Raw genomic sequence first — 21,012 nt, forward strand, 5'->3', positions numbered from 1 at the left:
CCTAAGAAGTGGGGAACTTGTGCCCGGTGGTGGTGGTGGTGATGCACGCCTTTAATCCCAGCACTCGGGAGGCAGAGGCTGGTGGATCTCTGTGAGTTCAAGGCCAGCCTGGTCTACAAAGCGAGTCCAGGACAGCCAAGGCTACACAGAGAAACCCTGTCTCGAAAAACCAAAAAAACAAAAAACAAAAAAACAAACAAACAAAAAAAAACAAAAAAAAAAGAAAGAAAGAAAGAAAGAAAGAAAGAAAGGGGGGAATTTGGACAATTAGCAGGTGTAGGCCCAGCCTTTTCCCTGAGCAAGGGAAGGCACAGAGGGAGACAGGGGTGGTCTGTAGGCTTGGAGGTCTTTGCAAGAAGAGTTTTTACTTCCGAGAAACCGGATGTAAATACATGGAATAGGCTAGAGAAGTGAGGAAACGGAAAAGGCTGCCACCATGGCCAACAGCCCGAGGAGATCAAGGTGGGGAGAAGGGCAGGAGTCCACAGTGGCCTCCCTCTGGCTGTCGGGGTTGCTCCCACAGAGCCAGCAGGCACAAGTGTAGACGTGGGTCTGTCCAGCAGGACTGAATTCTGGAGTTCTGCCCAAACCGGAGGGGCAGGAGGACGGTAGGGCTGTTGGGGTGGGGGTCAGCCGTTCTTTGTGGTGATCATCTCAGGGAGAATTTATTTTCCTCTTACTGTATACGCGGTGTGGGGTGGCGCTGCTCCTGCCCTGCGGGGGTCTGCCCTTCTGGGGGGATGACGGGCATCAGTCGGCAAGTCCCACGTGAGGTGAGGACGATGCTGGTGATGCTTGGAGCTCCGGCCTAGGCAGAACACAGGAGAAAGAGAAGAGAGGAGGGGCTGGGGGTCTGAGAGGAGCTCAAGGTACCCATGAGGCTGGGGGAAGATGAGGGAAGAGCTACAAGTGAGAGGGCTGGGGCAGCTGTCATCACCTGTACCTTTCTCCCTTCTCTCACTGCCATAGTTAACCAGACTCTCTCTGGGCCCTTGGCCTTCCCCTATTGGAGTCTTCCCATCACAGTTTGATTATTTTCAAGTCTATCCCATCCACACAAAACTTTCCCTGACTGCCTCATTCCTGTGACCCCTTGTTCTCCGGCAGCGAGCATCTCTTCTCTCCCCATCCTCTGGAAGCCACGCCTCTCTAGCTCATTGCTCATGCTGTGTCCCTGTCTGCTTGGCTCGCACTTCATCTGTTTGGGTTCTGTCATCTCCGTCTACGGCTCGCACGCCTGCCTCAGTGACCCCGCTGTGACTCCGTCACCGAGCTCATTTTGGTCCTTGCTCAACTCCACCCACAGCAGTGTGTGATGACAGCTTTCTGCTTTCAGACTCGGTCTTCTTGTGCTACCCATGCCTTTTCTTCCTCCTCAGTGACATCGTCTTCCCTAGGTTCAATGACCACACCACCACCACCACCACCCCGCCCCCGCAGCTAGCTTTCCTGTGTGGCTTGGCCACTGTGAGCGTCTCTTCTCAGGCCTCCCTTCAGTCTTTGTACAGATCCATCTCACCAGCCTCAATCAACATCTACCCACCCCCACCCCACCCCCCGAGGCTCAGGTAAACCATCCTTCCTACCCCAGTGAGATGACCCTGTAATATGGGAGGTTAACCTGGATACGTGGACTTCTGGTGTGGTTGGATTGAAAATGCACTTTGTTAACTGAGTTTGTTATAATAATAATAATAATAATGTTGTTGTTGTTGTTGTTATTATTATTATTATTATTATTATTATTACTATTGTGTATGTGTGAAGGTGTGTGTGCCACTGTGCATGTGTGGAGGTCAGTGGACAACCTGCACAGGTCGGTTCTCCTCCTTGCACCATGTGTGTCCTGGGGATTAAATTCAAGTTGTCAGAATCAGCAGCTGGTCCCTTTTTTACTCACCTGGTTATCTTACTGGCCTATGCTATATATTTAAAAAAAAAACATATAGGGGGAAGCGGGAGGGAGGGAGGAATAGGAGGATACAAGGGATGGGCTAACAATTGAGATGTGATATGAATAAATTAATAAAAAAGAAAAAAACATATATTGTATAAGATATATTAAGAATTATCATTTTCCATACATATATATTTAAAATATATTTTTTTTATGTGTGTAGGTGTTTTACCTGCATGGATATGTGCACCACATGGGTGCCTGTTGCCCACAGAGGCCAGAAGAGGGTGTCATATCCCCTGGAACTGGAGTTAAAGATGGTTGTAAGCTGCCATGTGGGTGCTGGGAATTGAACCCTGGTCCTTTGCTAGATGGCTGAATCATCTTCCTTTCTATTTTATAAATACATTTTAGTTAAACTGTTTACACTTTGAATATTTGGGCCGATATGATTACAGTTTTGTCACCATCAAAACTTTAAATAGTATGCGTACATGTTAGTCTGGGTGTGTATGTATGTGCTCAGGCACATGCATGTATGTGTGCATGTGTGTGGGCATGTGTGTGGAGGCCAGAGGTCAACTACAGGTATCTACCTTTTTATTTCTTTTGTTGTTGTTGTTCTTTTTGGTTTTTCGAGACAGGGTCTCTCTGTGTAGCCTTGGCTAGTCTAGAGTCACTTTGTAGACTAGGCTGGCCTCAAACTCACAGAGATCCACTTGCCTCTGCCCCTCGAGTGCTGGGATTAAAGGCATGTGCCACCACGCCTGGCCTACCTTTTTATTTCTTTGAGACAGGTTTTCTTCATTGGTCTGGAGCTTAGCAAGTAGGCAAGCTTGGCTGGCCAGCCGGCCCCTGGGTCTGCCTGTCTCTACGTGCTACATTTGTTAGTGTGACTGTTTTGCCCAGCCTTTTCACATGGGCTCTGGAGATTGAACTCACACTTCATTGACTGAGCCATCTCTTCTCCCTGACAAAACTTTGCCCAAATTGTCTGTGACATAGTTATTATAACCCCACCAAAACACCCCAAACCAACCAGCCAACCAACCAACCAAACAAAAAAACAAAACCCAAAAACCTCTTTGAGTCAGAGTCTCACAAAGCAGCCCCAGGCTAGAGTGAACTGCATTTTCCTGCCTCAGTCTCCCAGATTCTGGGATCACAAGGGTGAGTCACCATATTCAACAACTCAATAATTTTTGAATCAGTATAAGAAGCTTGAACTTTTACTCTTTGTTTCAAAACCCTACCTTAATTTTAAAATTAATTTTTTTCTGTTTTTTGAGATAAGGCTTCTCTGTGTAATAGTCCTGGCTGTCCTGGAACTCCCTTTATAGACCAGGCTGGCCTCAAACTCACAGACATCCTCTTGCCTCTGCCTCCCCGAGTGCTGCAGCTAAAGGTGTGCACCACCACGCCTGGCTAACTACCTGCATAATTTAAGGAAAAAAGTATCCAGTGTGTGGCCTCTTTATGACAGAAACACTTCCTTTGTTTTCAAATACACACACACACACACACACACACACACACACACACACACACACACACATATATATATACACACATACAAAAGAGTGTGTTTATAAAGACAATACTTAGCCGGGCGTGGTGGCACATGCCTTTAATCCTAGCACTCGGGAGGCAGAGGCAGGCGGATCACTGTGAGTTCGTGGCCAGCCTGGTCTACAAAGCGAGTCCAGGACAGCCAAGGCTACACAGAGAAACCCTGTCTCAAAAAACCAAAAAAAAAAAATAAAAAAATAAAAAAATAAAGACAATACTTATAACTCTAAGCCCTACCCCCAGGAATGATTATTAAATCTATGCCAAATGTCTTTGCTCCCATTTTTTTTTCTTCTGATTCTGCCAAGCGACCTCTGTGAACATTGATTAAGGTTATTTCAAGCTAATGAGTTTTCCCTTAAAGAACAGTTTGTTGTTAAAAAACGCAGTAACTGAGAGAGTGGCCCATAAATTCAGGAACTTTTGTAAAGACTTCGATACAGAAAACCCCTCCCTATGGGCGGGCAACTGTGGAGCAAAGCCTCGGCTTACATTTAGCCAGTTTTACGGACGCCTCCCAGATCACCATCTCCAGGCTAAGTCCTTCCCTCCTGGTGCCAACAGGCCACCAGCCGGCTCCACTCTGCACGCTGTTCAGTCAGCCGTCAGTTAGTCAGTCAGTTGACCCACTTTTATTGAGTTTCTGCTAAATGTGGATGGCCAGTCCAGGTGATAGGAGTGGGGAGGGGCAAGGAGGGACAGACAGACAGACCGTAGTCATGGTTCTTCCCGCGCTCCTCTCAGTGACACCATGGTCACAACCATTATTTTTCTTTTCCAAAGCCAGCTAAATGCTCAAAGGAAGACAGAACAAGGCCATCTGATAGAGGGAGCCACGGTGCGAGCTTCCGGGGGGGGGGGGGGGCGCGGGGTGTGGGAGAGCCTCCTGGAATGGAACTGCTTTGAGTTTTTTGCTGAGGAGACAGATGGGTGATGTTCAGGGAGAAGGGTGTGGCCAGGAAAAAGCAGATGCCAAGACCCTGAAGTAGTGAGGACAGGCGGGTGACCAATGTGGTAGAAAAGGGGGTGGAGGAGAGAGCTGGAGGAGAGGGTGAAGGCTTAGCGAAGCAATCCATGCTACAGGGGCCTGCAGACCTCAGCAAAGAGTCTGGCCTGGTTTAATTGTTTTGGTCACAACGGGAAGCTGCTTCAGGATGGCTTTCACGAAAGCTTTTTTTGGTTATTGTCGTTTTGAAACAGGGTGGTCTTGAACTTCTCACCCTCCTTCTACCTCTTTGAATGAGATCACAGGTGCCGGGGAGCCACACCTGGTTTTATGGGATGGCCGGAAGTGAATTTAGGCAAGGGCTGTACCGACGGAGCTACATCCATAGCTCCGATGGTAAAATCAAAAGTGAGCTAATTAGAGTTGACTCTCATGTCAGAAAGATCTTTTGGGTCACTGTGAGGAAGAGGAAGAGTTCAGGCAGGGAGGCAGCTGCTGCAAGGGTCCAGATGTTGAAATTAGGTGTCTTGGCCGCTTATTAAAAGGTTTAGAGGTAGCAGGAAGCTATTGGGTTTTGAATATATGTTGAAATTACTGACAATATGACTTGCTAATGCTGTGGGTGTGATTATGAAGAAAGAGGCTTCTAGGTGTTTTTTTTTCCTGTCTTCTATGAATGTGTGTGTGTGTGTGTGTGTATGTATGTGTTTCTATGTATTGTGGCACATGTGTGTATCGTATATGAACTTATGCATGTATGTGTGGAGGTCAAAGGAAGACTTCCCATGTCCTGTTCTATCACGCTTGGCTCAGTTCCTTTGAGACAGGGTCTCTCATTGAATCTGGGGCTAGGCTGGTGGCCAGCAAGTCCCAAAAATCTTCTTGCCTCCATTCCTGGGGCTATGGGCATGGGAGGCCATGCCCAGGTTTGTGTGGGTGCTGGGATTTGAACTCAGTCCTTGCACTGGCATTGGAGGCACACTCTTAACATCAGAGCCATCTTCCCAGGCTCCCCAGGTTTGGCCGTGTAGGTGGACAGATGGGGGAGGTCACCTTCCACTGGGGACAAGATAAGAGAATGCGCACCTGGTTTCAGTCAGATCCATAGGAGGGTTGGAGATGTGACTGCGTCCCTCGTGGAAGAAGTCAGCGGTGAATACACAAACCACTGGCAGATAGATGGTGTATATTGATGGTACTGACCAAGATAACTGTTTGGAGACTAATAAAGACCTGCGGGTGAGATAGAACACAGGGGAGGGTGTTGCCTGAAGGCCAATAGAAGATGAGATTTAGGGAGGGCACTCTCAGAGGCCAGACGCTGCTGGGGGGATGAGATGGGGTGAAGGACTGACTGAGCGCTGGATTTGGCAAATTGGGGACCACTGGGATGAGAAAGGGGAGACAGATGTACAGAGCTCTTACAGAACTTTGCTTTTTGTCGATGGTAGCTGGAGAAGGGGGTGGTATTGAGAAAGAAAGAAAGAAAGAGAGAGATAAGGGGGAGAGAGAAACAAAATATTATGGTATATTTTCAGAAAGGGCATTTGTGGGGGAGAGAGCAAAGCCTGGACTAGAGGTCGGGTGGTGGAGTCTGCTGGCCAGGTGTGAAAGGCCTGCCAGGCACGAGGATGCTTCATCCGTGTTGAAGAGGAGAGGGCAGAGGGGCAGGGTATGCGTGCTAAGAAGATGGTAGCTGTGTCGGGGTGACCTGGAAGCTGCTTCCTGTTCTTGCTCCCCAGGGACACGGGATGTCTGTCAGTCACGCTCTAGGATTGGGAGAATGGGGCCTGGGGCGTGAGGAAAAAAATGGTGTGCTCTGGTCATCTTGGAGAGTTGGGTCAAAGTTTTAGGGAAATCTAGGATTGCTTAGAAATGTTGGCTATTCCACCTGAGCTTGGTAGTCAGGTGTTTACACTGAGATCAGTTGGTCCAGGGGGTGTGATTTCTCAGACAGCCCTGCTACAGAAGCACCTTGGAGAAGTCTCAGAGGCAAAACTCTAGAGAGACCTATTCAAAAGCAATGGGTGGCGAGCACCTAAGAGTCGGTGATTTCAGGGGCTCTGGGGAGTGTAAGTTAGAAAGGAGAGATGGGGGTCAAGGGATGGGGAAGAGGAACTGCTCTGGTGAGAACCACACTGAGTGGTCTCGTGAGACAGAAGATGAGGCTGTTCTTGGTACAGACAAGGTGTGGGAGGTCAGGAGGTAAGGTTTCGTGGGCAGGGACGAAGCTTGCTGGAAGTAAGGCGGGGTCGAGGAACTGAGAGGCCAGATGTGTTACCTATGAAGATGTCAAGAACCATAAGAAAAGGTCCAGGGGTGGGGGTGGGTGGTGGGGAGAGAGGGGGGCGGCTAGGGATCACAATGGCCCAGGAAGGATGAGGGAATAACCAGCTATGGTATTTATATCTCAGACTTAACATGTTTGTGACGGAAATCATCTTGGCTCCCTCAAATCTGCACATCCACTTGGCTCTGGACTCACTAAGCAGCGACATCGCCATTCAGAGCTAGAGGCCAGAGGCTCACTTGGATTCTTCCCCGTCCTTGGTCCCCAAACCCAACCGAATCACCAACTCCTTCTGATTCTATCTTGTAAAACGCAGCTGCTTCTTTCCATGCCTACTGAGCACACCCTGCCCTCACTTCAGGTCACCGCGCTGTCGCAGGCTGGTTGCATCACACTCCAAACAGGCAGACCCACTACAGTCGCTCCACGCTGCAACCACAGGCTTCACCCTCCGTGATAAATCTTTCCAGGGACTTGTTCTTGTTTTTTTAGGATGAAGTCCAAGATCATCAACAGGGATTTGCAAAGAAGACATTACATGATCTTTCCTGGTTCCTTTCAGCCCCACTCCAAACCCCGGCCCCCTCAGCTGAGTCAGCCGTCCTGGGTTGCTTTTGACAATCAGATCTGCCCTCTGTTGATTTACAAATGCTATCCAAACTCCAAACTCCCACTCTCCGGCGCTTGGTAAAACCCTCACTTTCTCTAAGTACCATTGTATGATTCCCAGGGAAGCCCTTTCCTGGATGCCAAGCCTTCTTCTTCTGCCTCCCATCATCCTCCACTTCCCCAGGACACTAGACATTTGATACTTGTCCTTCTCTCTAGTATGTAAGTTGTGTGAACCCATGGAGTGTGTTCGAGTCCTCCCAGAATCTAGCTTGGAGATTCGACATAAAATTAAGCCGGCATTACTTGTTGACTTGAACCCAAGGAGAGAAGCTGTAAGGGTGAAACATCTGTGGGTGACGACAGGGTCTGGCTCCTTGTGCATAGGAAGCTAAGTGTCTCAGAGGGCAGGAAAGTCACGGAGTAAAGAGAGCAGGGTGACGCACAGGTGGTTCGCGTAGCCTCGGGACACTTGGCAAGGCTGGGGAGAGACGAGCCCAGGCCACGGGCTCAGGCCTAAACGAATGGGAAGTCGGTAGCAGTGTTGGGGACGGGAAAGAGTGCACAAGATGAGGTCATCAGGGAAGTGCACGGTGATTTCTCAAGAAGGTGGAGGTTTGAGTGGGGGCAAGAGCAGCAGACGGGTGCTGTAGAATGTGGGTGAGACAGATAAGACAGCAGCTCAGTGGCCAGGGGAGCTGCCTACGGGTTCATCTCAGCCGACTCCGGAGGCCGTGGCTGGCCAGACGATTGGTGGTCTCCACCTGGCTAATAGTTCAGGATGTGAGATCTCTGTGAAGATATTATGGGAACGGTCGGGTCACAGGGTGAGCTCACAACATACTGGAGCCAAAGGCAACTCCTGGAGTGGGTTTCTAGACTCCCAGGGGGAATTGTCTGTGGCTTGTGCCCTGGTTTGTAGGGACATCTGGCTCTGTTGAGAGTACCTGGGCTGAGTGGTCACGGCTCTGGGCTGACAAAAAGGTTGAGAGCTCAGTCTCAGAAGCTCAGTAGGTGGCACTGTTCCTTTTACTGGGGACACCAATCCCTAAATTCCAATGTTAGCAGCTCCCGGAAAAAATGATCTGGACTGAACCCAAGCTTACCTACGCATTCCTGCCACCAGGGCCAGGTCAAACCAATGGCTTACAGGAGAGTTCAGAGGACCAGAATTGTGTATTCACGTGGGGCTACTCTGTGGTGGCATTTATGATACTCCTCTCCAAATATGGCAGTCCCTAGGACCCTGGGCACACACCCAGCTTAGATCAGCTTCTCCAGCCTCGCTTCCTAGCTCCATCCACCCTGGGTAACAAATCCTTGCCTCCACCTCTGCTTCCAGGGAACTTGACCTAAGAGAAGTGAATCTCTGGTCTTGTCTCCTAATCAGGACAGAGCATAGAGGCTCGGAGGGTTTTCCTACCCATAAACACGCTTTTAAAAACTGGATTTAGTTAACCACAAAAAAGCCAACAAAGATTAAAAAAAAAAAACCAACCAAACAAAAACCCCACATTGTTGAATTCCCAGGTGTGGCAGACGGGGTGAGGGGGGGGGTGGGCGGGTGTCAGACAAACAAGACACAGTTTTCTGCCAAGAGGCTCAGAACCCATTTACTCATTTAGCAAACATCCACTGAGGGCTGCAAGCACCTGGTGACTCAGCACCCTGCCCTTTAAGGGCTCACAGGCTGATGGGTGTCATTCCCCCCCCCCCCGACCCCCCATCGGCTATTCCAACCCAGGGAGAATGACAGAGGAGAGACGCCTGAGCCACACATGGAGGCTGCCTTTGAGGTTTCAGGACGTTTACAGAGGAGGCAGGAGGGACATTCCAAGCAGAGGGATTAGTATGAAAATAGTTGGAGGCACGCTCATAGTGTCACGGATACCTAGGTGTTATCAGTGGTAAACTGAGAGAGGAAGTCGTGGAGGGGTGGGAGATCAGTAGAGCCAGCTTGGGGGGGGGATGGGGTTAGGGGTGGGTGTGCTGACCAAAGTGTTAAAGCTAGAGGGATGGCGTGGTCACATTTGTGGACTGAGTACTCACTCGTTGCACCCAGGTGTGTAGGGTAGAGCCGGGAGGCCCCGTGGGAGGATTGATGAAAGGCTATGGGGTGACAGAGGAGGTGACTTAGGAGGCCCTCAGAGGCTGGAGTCAGTGCCCTGTGGTACTTTGCTGGGACGTGGGGTGTGAGGAGCTGAAGGGCGCAGGGAGGTGGGGGGGGATCACAGGATGGTTTGAGGATCACAGGCTAGCTCCTGGTTTGGACGGCTGGATAATGGCAGTGCCATTCATAAGGGGGGGGGGGCAGGGTCTCTGTGAGGAGGGCAGCTTTGTGGGAGGAAGGCAAGGCCAGTCAGGAATTGCTAGTCAGGAAAAGCACCTTCCCTAAGAATTATCCAGAGGCAGCTTGTGGACTCAGAGGCAGGGCCAGGATAGGAAGATGCTTCTGGGACTATGAAGGTGCCTGTGCTTATGGGGCATGGGGAGAATGAGGTCATTCAGGGATGTATATTGATGGAGGATTGATGGGGTGTCACATGTCCCCTGGACCCTTGGGAGACTCCATCTTTCCCTTGTTCGCAGCACCGTTCTCCTACTCTCAAGGGTACTCCCTACATAGGACCTTCACTCGGCAGGCTTAGGGAGGTTGGGGTGGGGAAGGCAAAGGCCTCCTGAACCACATACAACGTACGGCTTGACTTACACTCTCTGAGAACCAGATCAGGGTCTCCATGGCTCCCTGTCTTCCTGCCTTGGATGGCTTGCCGCAGAGCTGTGAGGCCCTTGGTGTGGGCCCTGTCTTTGTTGTTCTTCTCCAAGTCCTGGTGGCGTGTGTGTGTGTGTGTGTGTGTGTGTGTGTGTGTGTGTGCATGTGTGTATATGTGTGTGCATGTGTGTGTGTGTGCGTGTGTGTATGTATGTGTGTGTATGTGTGTGTGTTTGCGTGTGTGTGTATGTGTGTGTGCGTGTGTGTGTGTGTGGTTTGGGGCTCAGATGGCCACCTAGTGGCTTGGCTGCTTCCGAGAGGCCCACTTGAAACACCACCACCATATTTCTCCACCCATCACACACCACCTGTCTACAAAGCACTGGTAGCATCATATTTATTAGGAGGGTTAAGGTACTCTGTTAACAAATATAAAATCCCCACCAGCCATCAAGTCCCTGGAGGCTCAGGATTTAGGGACTCAACAGTTTTCCCCATCTTCCGCTAGCCCTCGGATGACCTTCCGGAGTCCCCGTAGCCATGTTCCCCACCTGACCTGCTGCAGAAGACCACGCTCCCTTCGCCTATTCTCTCGGGGGTGGCTTCAGGGAACAGACAGTGACCTCGTAACCCTACCTGCAGGTCATGGATACACACCTGCATCCACTGTGGCCATCCCGACCTTTGTTAGGACAGCGGTGTCCTCTTGAGGGTGACCTCCTTGGGAGATCACGTATGGTGGGCACGTGTCTGGTAGATGCTGCCTCCTGGAGGCTTTCCGGCGCCGGGGACCGAAGACCTCCATGCACCTCTTGCCCACCAGGTAGGTGACCTCACAGAGGTTAAGCAGAATACAGATGGCTGCTGTGATGACCATGAAGTAGGTGAAGATCTTCTTCTCCGTGGGTCGGGAGATGTAGCAGTCCACGGTGTGGGGGCAGGGGTCCACAGAGCAAGCTACCACACGGGGCATGTCATAGTCCTTGTAGAGGCGGTGGAAGATGTAGAGAAAACTCAAGTCCACGGCGGCTTTGAAGATGAGACTCAGCAGGTACGTCCACCACAGGCCGCCTCTCTTCTTGTTCAGGTTGCTGTAGAGGGACGGGGCATTGGGCCCATGCTTACGGCGATGTTTCCTTTCCCGCTCTTCCCGGTAGGCCACGTGCATGACGACCAGCAGGGAGGGGCACGTGACCAGGATGAGCTGCAGGGCCCAGAGGCGCACGTGGGACACGGGGAAGAACTCATCGTAGCAGACGTTGGGGCAGCCTGGCTGCTTGGTGTTGCAGATGAAATCCTTCTGCTCGTCATCCCACACTTCCTCCGCCGCCACCACATACACCAGCACTCGGAAGATGAAGACCACCGACAGCCAGATGCGGCCCAGGGCCGTGGAGTACTTGTTCACGCCGCTTAGGATCCCCTGCAGAAATCCCCAGTTCATGTTGCCCGTGTCCTCGGTGTCTCACGTGGGACGGATGCGTGCCCTGGGAATCACAAGGCCCCGGGAGAACCTGCAAAAGGGCGTCCCTATAGATGACGTTGCGGGACAAGGATGTTTCACAACAACCACTGGGCCATTGTGTCCTCACTCACAGTGACTCAGACAAAGGGATGGCCACAGTCCCCATTTCACAGGAAAGTGTGTTAAGGCTGAGAGGTGAGAGGTCCCTGCCCAAGATCTCACAGCAGCAAGGAGCACAGATGAACCCTGGTCTTCGGAGTTCCAAAAGTCAGGGTCTCTTTCCTTCTACAAAGTAACAAACGTATGGGAGATAAGCACGCACATGCCAGCCGGCCCCCTTCACCCCACGTCTCAACCACAGTGGCCCAGAGACTTCTAGAGTCAGATGGTTTCACCTCCCCATCACCTTTGGGGATTGGGTGAGGGCAAGGAGGGGCAGGGTAGGTAGCCTTTATTGGGTGTCAGACTCATTGAATATTTCCTGAACCCAGCATGGGGAGTGTGTGGTGGGGGCTGTGTTGGAAATGCGCACTCTGGCCCCTTGGGAGATATCTCAGAACTGCCTCCGTCCTTACTCCTTTGGGTCTCTGGGAACTTTCCCAAGATATCCCTTCCCAAACTAAACACAGGCTCTTCTGCAATCGCTGTGGCCCTGGCATCTTTCCCACTCCGCTGTGTCGGGGCAGAACAGATCACCATACGTATTTATTCATCTTTTTTATTATCTTGAAACCTGGGCCTCAGTGGGTCCCTCTGGAATTCCAACCATTTCATGGTGTGTGTGTGTGTGTGTGTGTGTGTGTGTGTGTGTGTGTGTGTGTGTGTGTGTGTGTAAGGGATGGGGAAGAGGCAGGGACTGGGTTCTGGCACCCCTCTTCTCAGACTGCCTAATTAGAGGCTGTCTGACAATCACATCTCTCTTTATTTTCGTACAGGTATGTTCCGTGTACCCCAACTTTGCTCTCCCTTGGTCTGGCGCACCTATAATGTTCCATCTCTAGCCCTTTTTACACCACCCCCTGACTCAGCTCCTGCCTTCTGCAGCCGTGTATCCCTGGGATACGTGCTGAGCCCCCTCTGTCTTTCACAGCGGAAAGCTTCCAACAAACTACAGTAGCCTAGTCAAAAACGTCTTTCCTGTTAGACTGCTAGAGGCTGGAAGCCAAACTGTACACTTCTGTCTGTCTCCTGGGATGTAGCTTTTTTTTTGTTTTTTGTTTTTTTTGGTCAGGCGCAGCGCACTCTCAGTGGATGCTGGTTAACCCCGGCTGTAGCTTCGTTCTCCCTTCCCACTTCCTTTTAGACTTTTTTTTTCTGGTCCTCTGTGGGGTTTTCCTAGGGTTCCCTCAGGGACCCTGCCCTCCCCTGGCCCGCTCTGTGAAGCTAAGTCCCCAGCCCTAAGTTCCCTGGGATCTTTCCCCCAGCTGTCTCCTCACCCTTCTCGTCCCCGGTCCCCGTGGGTCCTCACTCTCCGCTGCTGCCGCTGCCGGCTTGTCTGTCTGCCGGGGCCCTCCTGGAGGCAGGTTTTGTTTCTTACTTTGCAGTAGGGTGGGGCTTTCTGAGCCAATGAGCCAAGAGAGAGCGCTGGGGTGGGTAGGCAGGCTGGGCGGAAGGTCCCGCCCTGGTGGAGCAAACACCTGTGGTTCATCTCGCTGGCCCACACCTTGCTCCTCCAGCCTGTCTGGGTTGGTAGGTATGTGCGTGGGACTAGAGTGATGGTGGCTGGAGGCTGGTATCAAAACGGCTAGGCACAGGACTGTTTCTTTCCCTTGAGCTTGTCATGTCCGTCCAGTCTCTCTTCCTGTCCCCTGGTTCCCAACTCTCTCTTTTGCCCTGTCCTCAGGCAACTGGTTCTTAGTGGTTGGCTTTTAAGTGATGGGACACCCTCGATTCAGCCCGGGACTTGCGCTACACTGCCGGAGCTATATCTGGGGCCTGTATCTTAGACTCCTCTGTTTTGGAACCCAGACAAGCCACCTGGCTTTTCTAGACCAGGGCACCCACTGCCCTGCTGGAGATAAGGAATGCAAGTTGGTGACATGAAATGCTGCTCTTGGCTTGGGGCCAGGCATATAGCCTTGTTGTGTGCCCTCTGTGGTCCCAGGGCTCTGGGGAAACTGGAGTGTGGCCCAGCAGGGGCTACGGGGGGGGGGGGGGGGGGGAGGGGTTGGGCTTGTGTCTGGCAGGAACAGTGAAGGTTAATACACACCCAGGGAGGGGCCCCTCTGCCTCATTTCACACAAGCGTTTATTGGGCACTTCCTAATAGCTATGATTCACATGTATGTGGCCTTTTTGCCTGGCTAAGCCTGGTACTGCCAGGAGAGCTTGTCAGTGCTCACAGTGACCCCCACAGGCTATGCAGTCGTGACTCGGGGTCTGGGGAAAAGTTGAAGTTGCCCGAGTTCTGATGCTTTTCCTTGCAATCTGCAGCTCTCCGTGTACCGAGCTCCATCGTCTCTTCAGACACCCACAGCCCAAATATCCAGCTGGGGCAAAAGGCTAGCTTCGGAAAGGTCCCCAGGAAAAGCTAGAGACCCCTTTTCTGGAGGAGAGGATGACCCCCTTAACTCCAGGAAGGTCACAAAGGTCAAGACCAAAGGGCACCTTGAATCTGCTTAACTTTATTTACTGTTATTAAGCTCTCACCCTGGGCCACACAGGAAGAGGCATTCGCTCATCTGTGCCCTCATGAGACTCCTCCTCCCAGAAGCCCTGTGCAGCGGCACGCGGTGTGTTTATTTAACAGAAAAAGGAAACTGAGGTACATAATAGGAGGGTAATTCATTCAGGCGGGACAAGTAGCCCAGAGGGGGGGGCAATTGGAGTCCCAAGCTGTCCTCCAACCCCAACTCAGCTCTTCTCCCCTACCAGCTACCCGCTGGAACCTTCCAACTCATGTCCACCCTCCCAGTCCAGTCTAGGGACCCTTCACAGGATGGTTTTCTTCACATGGGCTCGAGGGCGATCTGGTAAGAGAGGCGGGTGATCATCCGAGCCCAGGAAGATGAGGTCATTTGAGAGAAAGTCTTTCTGATTGCTGGAAGAGTTGGCCCAGTTTGGGTCATTCTCTGGCTGTGCAGTGAGCGCGTTCCTGGTCGACACACACTCAGTACACCGCTTCATCACCAGGTAGGCCAGCTCCACAAAGTTAAGCAGCACGCAGATGACGGCCGTGACCAGCATAAAGACAATGAAGATGTTCTTCTCTGAGGGCTTGGCGACAAAGCAGTCCACTGTGTTGGGACACGGATCCTCGTGGCACTTGACCACATAGGGGAGGGTAAATCTGGGGTAGAACGCGTGGTATAGGTAGAGGAAGATAATATCTATGGTGGCCTTGAACAACAGACTACAGACATACGTCCACCAGAGCCCGCCCCGCTTCTTGCCGGGGTTCAGGTAAAGGTGTCCACTGCCAACTTTTTCCTGGAACTTTTTCTCCCGGGCCTTGCGATAGGCCACGTGCATGATGACCAGCAGGGAGGGGCACGTGACCAGGATGAGCTGCAGAGCCCAGAGGCGCACGTGGGACACGGGGAAGAACTGATCGTAGCAGACATTAGTACAGCCGGGCTGCTTGGTGTTGCAGTCAAAATCCTTCTGGTCGTCACCCCACACACGCTCGACTGTCACCAGGTACACCAGCACTCGGAAGACAAAGACCAGAGACAGCCAGATGCGGCCAAAAGCTGTGGAGTACTTGTTGACCCCACTCAGGAGCCCCTCGAAGACGCTCCAGTTCATGGCGGACTCAAGGCTTGGCTGCTCCTGCTGGGGAAACAGAGATGGAGTTTCCCGTGTTATGGAGTGCTCAACCTGGGCACTTCACGGAAGCGTGTCATCACGGGACTAGGCACTATTACACCCTCCCCCCCCCCCATTTTACAGCCGAGAGAAACTGAGGGTTCGAGGCATTTATGAAGTGACATGACTATTAAACGCAGAGCTGGCATGGAGGCACAGGTGATTAAGACAGAGCAACCCTGCTCATAAAAGTGGGTGGGTGCTGGACGCCAGGAGCCAGTCATCCAGAGCTCCTGAGCCTTGGGCTATTCTCCCTTAACCACCCGCCTCCAGGGGAACCTGCTTTCTGTCCTTTGCTGGTAATGTCCAGACAATTAGGTGCCACTTACCTGAAGGTGGGACACCAGTAATTAGATCCACTTAGGGAGCCAGAGTGTTCTACATACAAGAGGCTTCCTAGAGTAAGCAGGTGGGCCAATATTGTTTCATGGAACCCTGGTCCACAGGAAGGCAAGAGGAGTCGTGCGCGTGCGCGAATAGTTCTGCGTTTAAGACAATTTGGCAAGTAGCCGGGTTCAGCAAAACTATGTAGGTCTCTTTACTCACCCATGCTAATAAATTAACTCACTTTGTGACTCCCTCAAAGTGGGATGAAGTAGGCAGCGTTGCCAACTCCTCTGACCACAGAGCCCCCTTTCATCAGCACAGCTTTGATCATCTTGTTGGGCAGCTTTGGCAAACCCCAGCCTGGAAAATGCTGTTCTGGTGGGTTCTGCTGTATGACGTGACGGACGGAAGGCAAGCTCATCTTTGTTTGAGCAAAAGCATCCCTATGTCTCCACTAGGAAGTCCTCTCTGCCCGACTGGGGGGGGGGGGCGGAGGGGGGGATGATGGGGGTCCACTGCGGCCAAAACACTGCGCCCCCTGGTGTTCACTCTCAGGCCTTATACTCTAAGACTTCACGATCAGAGTAGGAAGCGACACACTTCCACGTGCCGGTCTGGGTGGAAAGTCACAATTGACCTGACCTCTGAAGGGTCAGCTGCAAAGCCGAGTGTGAGCTCACAGCCAGCTCAGATCAGACCTACGCAGTAAGAGGCATTTTGCAAAAACCAATATTATTCCCTTTTTTAGCAAGGGGTGCGGTATTTTTTTCTCACCTAGTGGAGGTCAGAGAGCTAGTAAACAGGTTGGGGACCCAGTGGGAGGCAGGCTCCGGAGTCCACTCTGCAAACTATCCAGTTGTGAGTTGGGGTCCTTTCCTCAAGTTTTAGGGAACTGCTCGGCTTTCCGATGCATCTCCTGTCTCCACCTGGGTGAGAGCCTCTGGGGGCGCCTCTACTCCGCACCCCATCTGTCTGTATCACTCACCACTTGGCCACGTGGTGGCCTTGCTTTGAGTCAGTGGCTTCTCTGCGCTGTCCCGTCTCAGGTGGGTGGAGCTGGTAGCGTCTTAGGAACACCCGGGGAGGCCTAGCCCTAACCCCAGGGCTCTGCAGGCTCAGTCTGCGGCTGAGCTCCGCCCTGCTCGGTCCCTTTCCCACTCAGCTCCAGGCCCCCAGTTCTGTCATCTCTGCCAGTTGGGGAGAGGAGGAAGAGCCCAGAGCAGAGGGAGGGGTGCTTTTCCTTCAGCATCAGGAGCCAGGATAGCCCACACGTCCAAGTCACCTCCCTCCAGCCTCCTCAGGAGAACTCGTCCCTGTTAGGTGTGCTTTCCCTGTGAGGTGTGCCGAGTCCTGGGCACATCTAAGTAAAGAGGCCTTTACCTGAGCAGCGACTCCTCAGTGTTCGCTAGTACCGCTCCTGGAAGCCAGCAGTTGGGGTTCAGCAAGCATCAGAATTCATGTCAGAATCTGGGAAGGGTTTCTGGGAAAGCTCATACTTAGGACAGGAGAGGCTGCTGAGCAGCTCAGGCGTGTCCTGTTGGCCAGGAGAGGTGTGTGCAGGCGAAGGGGGGTGGGAGGAGCTGTGGGCTGCAAAGCCATTGGCTAGGTCCGGGCCTCGCAAAGACTGCCTCCGCTGAAGCCCAGGAAGCCTAGGGGTTTCCTCCTCTCAGAGCAAGAATCCCAGCATCTTCTTAGGGGAACGCGCCACCCCCCACCCCCCACCCCCGCGCGCCCGCTCTTTCATCTTTTCATCCCCAACCTTGTATGGAGGGCCAGAGGCCAGCCCTTGCCCCCTCTAAATTTTTTTTTTCCAGAATTCTCCAGGGCCAACTCTTTAGAAGTGCTTCTAAAGGTTGATGTCTGTATTCCCCCATCTCTCCTTTCCTCCGTCCCTCCCTCTTTTTCTCTTTCTCGCCCTCTCTCCCTCCCTCCCTCCCTTTCTTTTCCCTCCTCTCTCTCTCTCTCTCTCTCTCTCTCTCTCTCTCTCTCCATCCCTCCCTCCTCCCTCCTTCCTTCCTTCCCCCCCTCTTCCCTCCTCCTCTCTTGCACCTGAAGCCCACACCTGCGCATACATGTCCTTTATTCCTGTGTCTGGACCTCACTTCCTTGATTTGACTCTCACGCTCTCCAGTTCCTCTGTCTAATAGTTACAGCCCAGGTTGGCCTCCAACCCTCTGTTCAGCCTCTTGAGTGCTGAGAATCTCAGTTTGGAGACTAATGAACGCTGCTGATCGCAAGCCCCCCCCCCCCCCCCCTTGTAGCTCATGCCTGGATGAAGCGCATCTGCCATACACCTTCTCCTCTTCTCCTCACAGCCTTCTCGTGTCCTGGAGAACTAACTAGACGCTATCTCAGCACCGTGCTCAGAGACATATTAGGCACCAAAATTAACCCTTTCCCCCCCAAAAAAAACCATCCCAAACAAATGAAAAAACAAAACAGGAAAGCGGAGCATGGGCTGTAGGTCAGTCAGTCCGGTGCTAACCCAGCAAATGGATAGCCCTAGGTGAGATTCCCCACCAAGGCATAAACTGGGTGTGGTGGTGCATGCCTGTAATTCCAGCACTGGGCAGTTAGAGACAGGAGGATGAGGGATTCAAGGCAATCTTTTCTATGTAACAAGTCTGAGGCCAGCCTAGGCTAGACAAGACTATCATAAAAAAAAAAAGTGGCATAAACATGAGACAGACACGTTTAGGGTTTATAGGATGACATCTGTAAGAAGGCAGGCTTGGCTCCCTTCAGCCGTGGAGGCAGCAGCGCTGGGTAGCTCAGTGTCTTCACCAGTCCTTACGAGAACGCAGGCCGCGTCGGTGCCTGAGTCTAGATTTTTATATTACACACACATTCTCACGAGCAGGTGAATTCTATGAAATCTTATGTGTGAGGCTCCCCCTGATGGAGAGGAGAGGCTGGTTGGAACCAGTTCCTGCCAACGGCTTATGGTATGTGACATAGTAAGCAACTGTGGTGCTTTTGGTGGGTTCTGATTTGGTGACCCAGCTGGTGGCAAGGCCGCTGATAGAGAACAGGGGAATGCAGGAGTTTCTTGAGGAACAAGTGGGAAAGGAGGGTGGGAAGGGTCCCCAGCAGAGGGGTCTTGGTCCTGGGGAGTTCAGCAGGAGGCTACCTGCTTAATGGGACAGCAGGCGACACTGTCACAGGAATGGGGCCAGGCAGAGGTCTCAGGGGGCACCTGCTTTTTAGGGAGCAAGCAAAGGGGGAGGCACGTGAGGAGAGGCGGTGAGCAGGGGTGGAGAGAAGCCTATGAAGGGAAATGCGAGAAATGGAGAGCCACTGCCGAGAGCCCTAGGACTTGCACCAGCGTGATTTCTATCGTGGGGTGGGGACAGAAACTGGAGGGTGTGGATGGAATAAGTGCTGTTGCTCTCTTTTCTCAATGCTTGCAAGGAAATGAGAGAGGCAGGGTTCCAGGTGGAGGGATGAGGCCAAAGAGCGCACGGGCACCTGTGGCGGGGGTTTCCTCCATCAGGAGGGCTGGAAAGAGATCTGCAGCTGGCAAGGGGGAGGGGGGGAGGGGAGAGCCCAGAGGGAGAGCCTTGCACCTGGTCTTGCTTCACAGCCCTCATCATCTCCTTCCCCACCGGCTCTTTCTGGCTTCACCACCTTCCTCACGTACTCCCTCCCCGCTCAGGTGGCCCTGGTCTTCCTGCTGGGTCACCCCTGCTGGCCTCCTCCCTTGCAGCTGCAGGTGGTGTCAGCAAGTGGGGTGGATGGGAGGTAAATTGCTTTCTGAGAGATGTTTGGTACCTGAGGCTCCTCTGATAAGCAAGGGGGAGGGTATGGGTGCTCTGGCCAATTTTCCACTGCCGACCCCCCATAACTCCTGCCCCTAAGGGCAGCAGCTGTGTCTGTTTCATCCACTCAGGATGGGAGAAAAGGTTGGAAATTCAGGAGGCCTGATAACATCAGCTCTGTTTTGGGGCACTTTTGTCCCTGTCATAACACATCAAATGGCCTATATGCACCATATATTTAGCAACCTCTTGCTCTAGGCCCCTTCCTAATACAGAAGTCATAGGAAAACACATTAAAAAAAAAAGATGGTCAAGGCCTTCAGAGGCTTCCTAGTGCTCTTGAAATAAAAGCCTATCTTGCTAATGTGGCCTGTGGCACCCACACAACCTCATTTCAATCTTCGTTGTTCACTTTCTCCTCCACCAGACCAGCGGACTCGCTTACCCACCCCAGAGCCCCAGGGCCTTTGCATATGCTTTTCAGTTTGCTTATTTTTTTGTCCTGCCTCCTCCCATCCCCCATTCCTTTCCTATCTCCTCTTCCTTTTCCTTCTCCTCTTTTTTCTTCTTCTTCTGAGCTGGTGCCTGCTCAAACTTTGAGACTTCAGTTTAAACCAGGGAGACCCCTCCTGAAGACCAGATTGGGTCTGGTTCTGTTCCATATTGCCTGGGAACAGGGGACAGTCATGTTTGCTCTTATAGTGTCACCGGCATGCTCGTGTGGTTGGTGTCTTAGACTGACATCTTAAGGAGTCGGGGTCACACTGTTCCACCTCCACCATCATCAGGCACAACACCCGGAACACAGTAGGTGCTGGTAAATGCTGGATGGTCAAGAATGAAGTTCTTTTTCTCAGGAGGCAAGAAGCGGGCCTTGCACACGGGGAACTGAAGCCTTAGATGCGCAGAGAAGGTATTCTGGAACCCAGATACCTGAGTTCTCACCGTGGCTGTCTTTCTAGCTAGCTGGGCAACACTTTGCAAATCCCTAGCCAGGCATGGTGGCGCATGCCTTTAATCCCAGCACTCAGGAGGCAGAGGCAGGAAGATGTTTGTGAGTTCGAGACCAACCTGGTCCACAAAGTGAGTCCAGAACAGCCAAGGCTACACAGAGAAACCCTGTCTTAACAAAAAAACAAAAAAAGAAAGAAAAAGAAAACCACTTCGCAAATCCCTTTTTGTGTTTTAAAATGATTTATTTTGTGTACCTAATCCCACCCCTAGCCATGCAGCTAGCTGCTGGGAGCAGGAGACAGTCTTCCCTAAGCATGAAGCCTCTGCTAGGTCAACCACACCCCAGGCAAAGCCCGTGTACCCAAGAATATTTTGGTGTGGTCTTGAAGGATTAAAAAAATAAAATTAAATTAAAAAAGGACACAAAATTAGGTGTGTAGGGAGTTGGGGTCGATCTGGAAAGACCTGAGGAAGATGAATATGATAAAAACACATGTAGAACTCTCAATGAATAAAAATAAAATAATAATAATAATTTAAAGACAAAAATTTATTATTATTATTATTATTATTATTATTATTATTATTATATGTGTGCTCATGCAAATACGTGTGTGTGTAGGTCAGAGGATAACTTTGCAGCATTGGTTTTCTCCTCTCACCTATGTAGGTTCCTGG

The 21,012-nt window shown here is 51.8% G+C and overlaps 2 protein-coding genes across 5 annotated transcripts; both read right to left on the reverse strand.

Moving 5' to 3' along the window:
- Window positions 1–639: 639 nt before the first annotated feature.
- On the reverse strand, window positions 640–12,258 carry GJB4 (gap junction protein beta 4). The gene is given in 3 exon segments (XM_084785863.1): window positions 640–704; window positions 707–808; window positions 10,682–12,258. Coding segments are annotated over 3 exon segments (939 nt in total). The 5' UTR covers window positions 11,469–12,258; the 3' UTR covers window positions 640–654.
- Window positions 12,259–14,092: 1,834 nt separating this feature from the next.
- On the reverse strand, window positions 14,093–17,256 carry GJB5 (gap junction protein beta 5). 4 transcript variants are annotated; one of them, XM_084785856.1, is made up of 3 exons: window positions 17,003–17,256; window positions 15,625–15,777; window positions 14,093–15,262 (listed from the first exon to the last, which is right to left on the reverse strand). In XM_084785856.1, exon 3 carries the CDS (start codon window positions 15,233–15,235, stop codon window positions 14,420–14,422), a length of 816 nt encoding a protein of 271 aa, XP_084641982.1. In that variant the 5' UTR covers window positions 15,236–15,262; window positions 15,625–15,777; window positions 17,003–17,256; the 3' UTR covers window positions 14,093–14,419. The 4 variants fall into 4 exon arrangements, with proteins under 4 accessions (XP_084641982.1, XP_084641983.1, XP_084641981.1 ...); XM_084785857.1 differs by lacking the exon at window positions 15,625–15,777 and having other exon boundaries at window positions 14,093–15,259; window positions 17,003–17,253; XM_084785855.1 differs by lacking the exon at window positions 15,625–15,777 and having other exon boundaries at window positions 17,003–17,212.
- Between the last annotated feature and the right edge of the window lie 3,756 nt (window positions 17,257–21,012).

This window comes from Acomys minous (genome assembly GCF_964271855.1).
Source record: "Acomys minous genome assembly, chromosome: 6".
Lineage (NCBI taxonomy): Eukaryota > Metazoa > Chordata > Mammalia > Rodentia > Muridae > Acomys > Acomys minous.